The sequence below is a fragment of the Mya arenaria genome, chromosome 4, assembly GCF_026914265.1.
Source record: "Mya arenaria isolate MELC-2E11 chromosome 4, ASM2691426v1".
NCBI classification, from domain to species: domain Eukaryota; kingdom Metazoa; phylum Mollusca; class Bivalvia; order Myida; family Myidae; genus Mya; species Mya arenaria.
Window position 1 is genome coordinate 8,729,408 of NC_069125.1, and position 11,078 is coordinate 8,740,485.

General features: G+C 37.2%; 1 protein-coding gene across 1 annotated transcript; it reads left to right on the top strand.

Moving 5' to 3' along the window:
• Positions 1–896: 896 nt before the first annotated feature.
• On the top strand, positions 897–10,605 carry LOC128232539 (small integral membrane protein 14-like). Its single transcript, XM_052946165.1, has 5 exons — positions 897–1,025; positions 3,122–3,222; positions 6,413–6,461; positions 9,437–9,579; positions 9,857–10,605. Exons 2-5 carry the CDS (start codon positions 3,151–3,153, stop codon positions 9,896–9,898), a joined length of 306 nt encoding a protein of 101 aa, XP_052802125.1. The 5' UTR covers positions 897–1,025; positions 3,122–3,150; the 3' UTR covers positions 9,899–10,605.
• Positions 10,606–11,078: the final 473 nt, after the last annotated feature.

An 11,078-nucleotide genomic window follows, 5' to 3' on the forward strand; every position in this document is an offset into this window, starting at 1 on the left:
TTGCTCTCATCCCTCGATTTGGACAACATCGAACAATTTCCCTCGAGCTCGCGTATAGGTAAATGGCCGTTATCATTATCACAGTCTCTTTATTCTAAATACTAGTGCATCTTTACTATCCCCAGTCAACTTAATAGCTATCCCCTGCGCAGTTATTTATTTGCTTCATCTATCCCCAGTACACCAACAGGGCATCAAAACGTATGAATATCTCCGTAACAACAACACATATCGTATTGATATCTAACACATTACTAGATAATGTTATTACAAATAAATCGCTCGATTCAGTATTTATTTTGATTTTCAAATTGTTGATTTATGTTTGAAATCGTACCACATAAATGAACATTTGTGAGCGATCATGCAACTTTCGGCGAGAATTGGGCTATTATACAAAAGAGGAGACACATTTCCATCATAGTCGTATATTGCACATGATCAAGTTATTCGAAACTCTTCGATTTTGATAAATATATAACCATAAAATACAAAAAATGTTAGAAAAATTTTCATGTGTCAAAATCAAACGCTTATCGATTTATCACTTTTTGAGCTATGTCCATTCCCCCAGAGTGTTTCTAATTCTATGGTTTGGTCAAAGTTAGTCAGTATGTCATGTTTATTGATTGGTCCAATATATATCCAATTCTTACTCTTAACCAATTATATTTCATAAATGACAAACCAGCAAAAATACATCAAGTTATCAAGTTTTTATACAATTCGCTGCAATTTTTGTTTCAGTTTAATAAATAATGTGTTTTTCAAAAATGAATAAATATTCTTTTAAACAAAAATCGATATCGTATCTTCCACTTGCATCAGAAAGGGATTGAAATGGGTTTGTCCCGTTAGATGGTATCAATATTACTGTACATACTACAACCAGCTGTCGCAGGCATGCCGATTGCGACCTAGCCGTTTTAACTAATAGCAAAATACGGGCACTTGTCAATTTTAACAATTACGTGTCCTGTTTGTAAACATTGTCTTGTCAAGGAAGTTATTATATTGCAAATCCCGTGAGTAGTACGTTTTGACATTCATATTAGAAAGGTTTTGACTATTTTTCGTCTTTTTTTTAAACGATAAAGATTTTATGTTCGAATAATTAACGATTTATTTGCAATACTTTCGTATCGTTGGGAGGTTTTATTTTTTATTAAACAAGGTGTTTTTTTTTTAAAATTTTGTTCAGGCGTTTAGTTTTCATACTCACCAAAATGTTTCATGCAAAGCTGTTTCAACTAGTAGTAAAGGCTATTAATGCCAGTACTAGTAATATGACGTAAAAGTCCAAGAGGGGAAGTCCATTTTACTGATTTACTGTAAACCCACTTTACTCTTTACAATCTCAAAAACACATATGGCCATATAATATTGTGGACACCCAGTTGTCATAATACAATTGTTGACATTGTAAACTCTCTAACTTCTTGATACCAGTGCCACTATTGTCATTAGACTGACTCAATGGCTATGCAGTAACTGTGAAAGGGTACATGTATATTTATGTTATTCATATCAAGGTTTAAGTTACATGTATTCAGTTTAATTGTCATTTACACAGTGCATATGATTATCAGTTTGTACCAAAAAGGTGGGTTGTTAACACAAAGTGATAGAACAGTAGCCAATCAACCTAGAGCTTTACAGGACAGATATTATGCACCAGTCAATTGTAACCACGGTCCTCCCAGGTCCGGGGAACCCGGGGACTTTGACTTTCGGCCCAGCCAACCCCTGGTAAAATCCCCACCCTGCAGGGACAAACAGATGGTAAAATCCCTGCCAAATGCCCCCTCACCCCAGGGACCCTAGGTAAGCCCCATTCCCCGCTATATTTAAAGCGAAGACACCGCATTCACCCGGCACTGTGTGGCCACCTGAATGGTAAAAACACAGCCCATTTCTCCGACTATCCCCGGTATACCCCCGGACCTGGGGGGGGGGGGGCGTGGTTACGATTGACTGGTGCGTCATGCAATCAATAAACTCACAATGTGTCATCAGTGTAGGACCACATATATGCAATCATTAACAAACTCACTAGATTTATATGTCATCGTTTGACCACAAATATATCATCATAAACGAACTCACTAGATTTGTATGTCATCAGCATGGGACCACAGATATACAATCATTAACAAACTTATGTGCTACAGTTAAAAGTCTGTTTCTATGTCATCGGTGTAGGACCACAGATATATGCTTTCACCAACAAACTATAAACACTTGTATGTTATTAGCATAAGTCCACAGATACATGTATGCAGTGGCAAACAAATTATTTAAGTACATGTATGTATAGGAGTAGGACCAGGTTGGGCTCAACAATGTAATGTTCTGTGTTATGTATAATAAGAACATTAAGTAACATATCCTTGTAAATGAGTAAGTCAGACCCAAAACGGGATTTGTTTGATAGGTTTATTCTGTACAACAGTTTGACAACAACTAATTATGATTCTTGAAGTTTTGAATGATTATATTGTGTGGATGCTTTGCTGACTTACTAGCTGGTAGGCCGAGCTTATCAGATCATGCAGAGCATATCAGAGACCATTACAAAAAATCACTGCAAACTTTTCTTAAAACATTTACCCTCCAAATATATTTAACTTGCCCCACAAAAAATGGCTTTGATGAATGGAAATTCAATCCATATATAAGGAGACTGTTTTTACAGTAAGGTGCTGATTGGTCAGACTCATGCACGAGGATTTCATGATATAGGTGTAAAGTTGTTATGTGGTCATTCTACCAGTTGACTTCATGCTGTACACATCTTTTATTTCGTATGTGAATAATAAAATGAATCCAGACAAATGAATGAGGCTCAACATTCATACTTTGTGAGTCGGCACTTGGCAAATGAGCAACGGTTTCAAGGGTTAACCGTCTCTGGTTTTTCCTGGCCGGTCGGTGGCACAGTGTAGGGCACTTGTAGCCAATGCTTATTTTAGTGCTAAAATGTACTTGTTTTACATATATATCTTACGTGTGTTTTTCTTTGTCGGCTGCACATCATCACTCAATAAACTGCTCGTCTGGTATTGCATAAATGAGTTGTTTTTAGTAAAAAGGAAGTAAACCAAAGACTACTTAATTTCAGACTGAGGTAATAGACCTCTAAAGCCAACCATGGCAGACGGTTTTGATCCGTGTGAGTGCGTATGGAACCATGAAAGTGCTATGCAGCGTCTTATGAATCTTGTAAGTATTAATGATGTGATTATGTCTGAGCATTTTAGCGTTTTTTTCTCACTTTGTTCACCTTTTATTTATTTTTGTAAAGGCACCAAATTATAGTATCAAGCTGTTGACCATAAATAACATATTTTGATTCATAGCCTAGGTACATATAACTTCATGAAATTTTAGTAACATTTTGAATGGTCCTGCTTGCACTGATTACAATTATGTAAAATAGTGACATAAAAGACGTTATACTTAATTGACTTAAATAAGATACAGTTATATTGTATATTTTTCTTTATTTGAATTGGAAAGGGATGTAAATGAGCAATATTTCGTCACCACAAAAAATACTTTTTGATGTAATTTTATGTGACAATGTCTAATTTTACAATATTTTTTATCTGCTCAGGGAACACTTCAAAATGATGATGTGTATCAAAATAATGTGGGGACACCATGCATCCAAATTTAACATAATTGTATATGGGATTCCTTAAATCATCATTGGTGCATACATGCCATATTTCTGAGAGGCTTCCCAGGGGATTTTGGTCTGAATTTCAGGGGATTTTGATATTACACCAGGGGATTTTTACGCGGCGAATTTTTGCGCAACATCAACATTTATAATATAAGAATAAATACAGAAATACACTCTAATTAAAGTAATTTTTGGACTTAGTCATCATGGTCCTTCATGGAATTTCACATTCATACTATTATGGATGCTTTCCATTGTCAATCTAAAGCAAGTTTAAATTTTTTAATTTTTTTTTAAATTCCAGGGGATATGGATCCCCTGGGGGGGACCAGGGGATGGGTCGAAATTCCGGGGGATTTTTTTCCCCGCCGGGGGATATGGCATGTATGTTGGTGTATAATTATCGAGATAGTATCCATGCTAAAAAAAACAAAAAACATTGATTTCCAGTTTATCACATTAAAGTACACCATAGCCATGATGCTAAGAATGTGTACCACAATTAGATTTATAATTGCCGAACCTCAGATGAATGAAAATGGTCTGTCATTGTAATCAGATTCTTGGATGAACAAGCCCAAATCCTTTCACAAGTGCTTGGCATCAAAGCTTAAACAAGCCCTGCTATACAAAATCCAGAATTTGAGCAAGTCCTGAAAGCATTTTACAAGTGCAGGGCTTGCAGTCTTGTTTCAATTTTGACCACTTTAGACTTTATGTCTCTTGACGACTTCTGTAAGACTAAAACCGTTGTATAAAATGAATAACTGATGGGGTATTTTAAAAATCTTAACTTGCAATTAGAAGACTGTTTAGGATTATAATTCTAAATATTGATTAATTTGGTGCAAAAACAGTTTTCAATTTTGTACAAATGAACGGAAAAAATGTATTTATATTTTGCTAATCATGCCAACCATGCTAGATTTAGCCCATACAAAATCTGACAAACTAAATTGTGGTGGCCTAAAAAAAATAACCAATATTATGTTTCCCAGCAGATTGTTTAGTTTAAGCTTTCAATTCAAACATTGCATTTGTATAGCTATGTTACAGTCAAACATCCCATGAATTAATAATGGATATTCATATCATGATTTTCAACATTGATATTCTGTTTCAGCCTGATAATATTGATTTTAAAATTGATGGCTGATGTACATGTACTTCATCAGAATAATTCATGACAATGTTTATTCAATAGATATTTATAAATATTCAATGGCAGACAGTTACAATGTATCATTGACTTTCACCTGAACTTAATTTTTAGCTCGACTATTCGAAGAATAAGGAGAGCTATACTACTCACCCAAGCGTCTGCGTTGGCGTCAGCCCTTGGTTAAGGTTTTGCGTGCAAGCACACATAGGTTAATATCTCAGCAACTACTTGAGGTATTGCATTGATACTTGATACAATGGTACTCAACCATTCAACCTACTCAATTAATCAAGTTAGATAACTCTAGTTTGCATTTAATTCAAATAATAGGCATTTATTATTTGAGTTAGAAATTGGAAGGTTTTGCGTGCAAGCACACATAGGTTAATATCTCAGCAACTACTCGAGGTATTGCATTTAGACTCAATACAATGGTACTCAACCATCAACATAGAAATTCTGGTTAAGGTTTTGCATGTAACCACTTTTAAGTCAATGCTTCAGCAAAAACATCATGTATTGCATTAAAACTTTACACACAGGCTCCCAACCATTGAACCTTCTTATTTAATCAAGTAAGATAACTAACTCTTTCATATTATATAATTTTTGCCCCTTTATTATGCGACTTAGAAATTTTTGCCCCTTTATTATGCAACTTAGAAATTCTGGTTAAGGTCTTGCATGTTAGCACACATAGGATAATATCTCAGCAACTACTTGATGTATTGCATTGAGACTTCATACAATGGTATTGAACCACCCAACCTAATTAAATAATCAAGTTAGATAACTGTGTTTTGCAAATAATGGCCCTTTATTATTACACTTAAAAATTCTGGTTACAATTTTGCATGTAACCACATATATGTTAATATCTCCACACATCATGTATTGCATTGATATCTAATCTAACAGTGATCCATGCATGTTTCGCCAAAACTTTTCAATCCTTACACTGAAAAGCGGCGGAATAGTCGAACGCGCTGTCTCTGTGACAGCTCTTGTTTTGAGTCAATTTGTATTGAAATATAAAAAGTTCCTTTGTTTCTAGAGAAAAAAAGCTAATCTTGTTATTTAAACCTCATTTTAACTCGATGACTTTTAAGTAATTATTATATGTTCACCTGTCCATTAGATTGGTAATGCACCAATGGTCTTCACTAATGCATGAAATGCCTGCAATATGAGATGTACCTATAATTGCTGTAGTTTATTAGTTAAAACAATTTGTTAAGAATAACTACAGTCTGGCATAAACAAGACTTTGTATGTACACATATGATGATACAGGTGGCTGAGACCCCTCTTATTTGTATTCAGGGGATTTTTGATGGAGGACTCGTGACTCAAGAGGGTGTTTCAAATACAAATCTCACAATTTGGCATTGTATTTGGATAAGCAGACCCTAGAATTAGTTGAAATATTATAATTACTGTATTTGTAATGCAGGATTTTGGTTAAAATTGAAGGAGTATGCCTTAATGGGAGGGAGGAGGTTCAGGTGTTACATCCTAAATTTTTTAGTTGCAAAACCTTCATCATATTTTGTATGTTACAGCTGAGGAACTCCCAGGATGCCTGTACGGACACACAGTGCTTCAATGAGCGTAAGTATTAAACTATGTAACATTAATAAACACCATGAAAGCTACACACATGGATTTTTATGGGATAGTCCCATTTTCCCCCTGAGCAAAATGTATCTCATTTTCAAATAAGACTGTGTGATTAGTGTCATAGTTTAAATACATGTTGCAGTTGTAATAGATGTAAAATAAATAAGTTTTAACTAATGATATATTAGTAGTAAATTAATGATGTACACAAGCAGAGGATTATCTGTTTTCCATTTCCCCAATTTGATGTGATCACTGATTGCTAGCTTATGTACATTTACATGTATCAGAATCTAGATCAGGGGTTAGGGTTTGATCGTCAATTAGAGCTTCTTTGATAGTTAGATTGATCAGTACTGGTTATAATCAAGGGATGTCTAATGGTCTGTAATCAAATGCATGTAGCTAATTTGTAGTATATATCTACATGTACATTGTATGTATGTTACTACAAAAAGGCTCCTGAAGGTTTATAGTTGTTATTATGCCCCCCTTCGAAGAAGAGGGGTATATTGCTTTGCACAGGCATGTCGGTATGTCGGTCGGTCCGTCGGTAGACCAAAGCTTGTCCGAGTGATAACTCAACAATTCCTAGACGTATGGTCATCAAACTTCACATGAATGTTGGGCCTGACCAGTAGATGACCCCTATTGATTTTGGGGGTCATCGGGTCAAAGGTCAAGGTCATAGTGACCTTTAATGGTAAAATAATTTTAAAGCTTGTCCGAGTGATAACTCAACAATGCCTGCACCCATGGCCCTCAAACTTGACATGGAGGTTGGGCCTGACCAGTAAATGACCCCTATTGTTTTTGGACGTCATCAGACAAAAGGTCAAGGTCACAGTGACCTTGAATGGTAAAAGGTTGTCCGAGTGATAACGTGACAATGCCTGCACCCATGGCCCTCAAACTTGACTTGGAGGTTGGGCCTGACCAGTAGATGACCCCTTTTGTTTTGGGGGGTCATTGGGCCAAAGGTCAAGTTCACAGTGACCTTGAATGGTAAAAGGTTGTCAGATTGATAACTCAACAATGCCTGCACCCATGGCCCTCAGACTTGACTTGGAGAATTGGCCTGACCAGGAGATGACCCCTATGGTTTTTGGGGGTCATCTGGCCAAAGGTCAAGGTCACAGTGACCTGGAATGGTAAAAGGTTGTCTGCGTGATAACTCGACAAAGCCTGCACCCATGGCCCTCAAACTTGACGTGGAGGTTGGGCCTGGCCAGATGGTCCCTATTGATTTAAGGGGTCATTTGGCCAAAGGTCAAGGTCACAGTGACCTGGAATGGCAAAAGGTTATCCGAGTGATAACTTGACAATGGCTGCACCCATGGCCCTCAAACTTGATTTGTAGGTTGAGCCCGGCCAGAAGGTTGTCCCTATTAATTTTAGGGGTCATTGGGCCAAAGGTCAAGGTCACAGTGACCTTGAATGATAAAATGTTTTCCAAGTGATAACTCAACAATGCCTGCACCCATGGCCCTCAAACTTGACATGGAGGTCGGGCCTGACCAGTAGATGACCCCTATTGATTTTAGGGGTCAAAGGTCAAGGTCACAGTGACCTTGAAAGCAAACTCGACAATTCTTGGACCTATGGTCATCAAACTTGACATTAAGGTTGGGCCTGCCCAGTAGATGACCCCTATCAACTTTGGGGGTCATCAGGCCAAGGTCAATGTCACAGTAACCTTTAACGCAAAAAAGTGAACAAATCTTCCCCCACTGATATCTCAACAATGCCTGAACCTATGATCATTAAACTTGACATGGATGTTAAGTCTGACCAGTAGATTCATAGAGCCAAAGGTCACGGTCAAAGTGATCTTGAATGGTAAAAGGTTGTCCGAGTGATAACTCAACAATGCCTGAACCCATGGCCTTCAAACTTGACTTGGAGTTGCATCTGACTTGTAGATGACCCCTTATGATTTAAGGGGTCATCGGGTCAAAGGTCAAGGTCACAGTGACCTTGAACGAAAAAAAACTTGTTTTGTGATAACTTGACAATGCCTGCTCCCATGGCCCTCAAACTTGACATTTAGGTTCCTGGTGACCAGCTGATGACTCTGGATTTTGAGTTCATAGAGTCAAAGGTCATGACAGTCATAACACACTTTATCCTCACACTTTAATGGTCATAATCTTAAAACAGCAACAAATCAGCTGTCATTTTGGTCCATGCATATTTCATTCAATTGTCCATATAATCCTGACAACATGGCGCTCGGGGGGGGGGGGGGGGGGGCATAATGTTTGACAAACATCTCTTGTTTGTTCATTAGTTTCATATCAAATCATAAATAAATGTTACCTTCTTAAGAGTTTATTCATGTTTTAAAAGGGCAGAGTGCTTCAAAAGAGCCCCGACAGGGTGCTAATGGAGAAAAGGGCACTATTTGTATTGGGCTGTGAAAATCTTGAACACATGAATAGGATACCATGTGGGCTAAATTGACATTTTATTTAGGTTTCAACTGCCAAATATATGTTTAGTACCGGTATGTGAAAATTTATAATTTTTTTGTAAGATTTAAGCAAAGCATCAGAAATACTTCATAGTCTTTAGCATTTTAGTTTAAACATATTTATTTTACAACGATTGTGAAACAAGTTATTACAACATTATATTAATCACTCTCGTTGGCACGATTTTACGCGAGAGTGTGGTCTTGTGTTGTGGGGGAAACCGGAGAACCCGGAGGAAACCCACTTGTCCGGCTTGGTGACCACAAACCAAACTCACATGCGCCCAGGCCGGGAATCGAACCCGGGTCGCCTAGGTGAGAAGCGAGTGCGCTAACCACTGCGCTAACCGGACAACCAAGCATTTTATTGTATGAAGGCAGATGCCGGTGCACAAGCTGGTCTTAATAAGGGCAGAAGGGTGCTACCAAAGAAGGACATGGTGCAGCAACCTTTCATAACTCTTTATCTTAAACCCTACCTTCCCTCTTTCAGTGCCTGGCGGGGACCAGAGCCCAGATGGCGGTTTCAGCACGATGATGCTGATGTTGTTTGGATGGCTCGTCATGGCTACGGCACTGTTCCTGTTCAGGCCGAGGAACATGAGGAATCTGGGGGACACCAAGCCGGCTAACAATGTAAGGCTAACCTTGAAACATTGTTTGGTTGTAGTGATATGGCAGAGACGGGTGGGCGCTGACTTGATTTGGACATGAGACAGACTCAAATTTCAAAACACTGGAAAATATCAAATTTATATTTTCACTGTTGACAAAGTTATATTCACAGATAAACCTCTAGTATGAACTACCAGAAAGCATATGCTTTGCTTTTTAAACAATGTGACAAATATAGTATGTTTTTGTGAACAGTTTCGATAAAAAAAAAATGAAGTAATTCATGTCTCTGTTTCAGGATCCCGGAAATCCTCCGCCGCCATCCCCGGGTGTGCACTAGGGGCCATAACTCTGCACACAGTGATAGCCACATCTCCATGCAAGGGGGGCTACTCCTGACACAAATCATCATCTTTAAAAAAAAACATCCCTGGTTGTGTGACAGTCAAATTTAAAATCATTGTTTTGTGGAAATTTTCTTTAGCATTGTTCTTGTTTTTGTGTGAGTTATCTTTAATATGCTGTCACTAGAAGAACAATAAAACTCCATACTGTGGAAGTGTAGAACAATAAAACTCCATATTGTGGAAGCTATCTTTAATACCATGACCACTGAGGGAGTTGCCTTTAAAACCATATCAGGTGTAGCAAGTGGAATTTAGTATTCATGGAGTTATGTTTGAAACCATGGTGAAGATGCATCCTATAAGTCATAACTTGTGCATAATTACTATCATTAAAACAATTCATGATTTTATTACATGATTGTATGATATGCATGTTGTTAACGGTAGCTTTTTCAGTGCTATTTGACTTCAATTAGTTCTGTTTTAACAAAAGTCAACATTACTGCTGATCAGAATTTTCAACTCTTGTATGGATATTTGGCATTTTGGTGAGGGAAAATACAAAAAAAAAGAAAAGTAAAAAAAACTGTAACCATGAGAGATTGTACATCGAATCAATGGGCAGGATTTGAAATTACGGAATTTGATGTAACAATGCACTTGTATTGTACAAACTTTCCTGATTAAAGTTTTAAACACATGTCTTTATTTTTTGACATTTAACTACTCAAATTACTACAAACATGTGTATAGATATTTCTCATTCATTGGTATCCTGAGGCACAATATTTATTACAGTCATGCATTTAAATTCTGGTATAATGATTTCCATATTTGGATACGGTTTTGGTTAAATTAAATCATTTAAATTTGTGAAGGGTTGAATTTACATCGTAAAAGCATAATTCACATTCTTGCTTTAGTTGTGTGTGTATTTTTACCTTGTCTTGTTTTAAAGAAGAGTCAAAGCATAGTTATAGCCTAGGCGTCATTCTTGTTGGCGTGCATATAACATAACCTTGGCCATAATCAAGGTCGTAAGTACCGCTCAAAATATTCAAATAAAACATGGTACACATGATTGCCAGAGATTGAATGCACATGTGCAGCAAGGCCAGTAACTCTAGCTTTAATAATTGATGAGTTATGCCCTTGTTTGATTGGAGAAAACGA

Excerpts from the sequence above, each read along its gene's own strand:
- LOC128232539 (XM_052946165.1), top strand. The coding sequence starts at position 3,151 with ATGGCAGACGGTTTTGATCCGTGTGAGTGCGTATGGAACCATGAAAGT. Across the intron at positions 3,223-6,412 it reads TGCAGCGTCTTATGAATCTT|CTGAGGAACTCCCAGGATGC; the intron begins GTAAGTATTAAT and ends TGTATGTTACAG. Across the intron at positions 6,462-9,436 it reads CACACAGTGCTTCAATGAGC|TGCCTGGCGGGGACCAGAGC; the intron begins GTAAGTATTAAA and ends TCCCTCTTTCAG.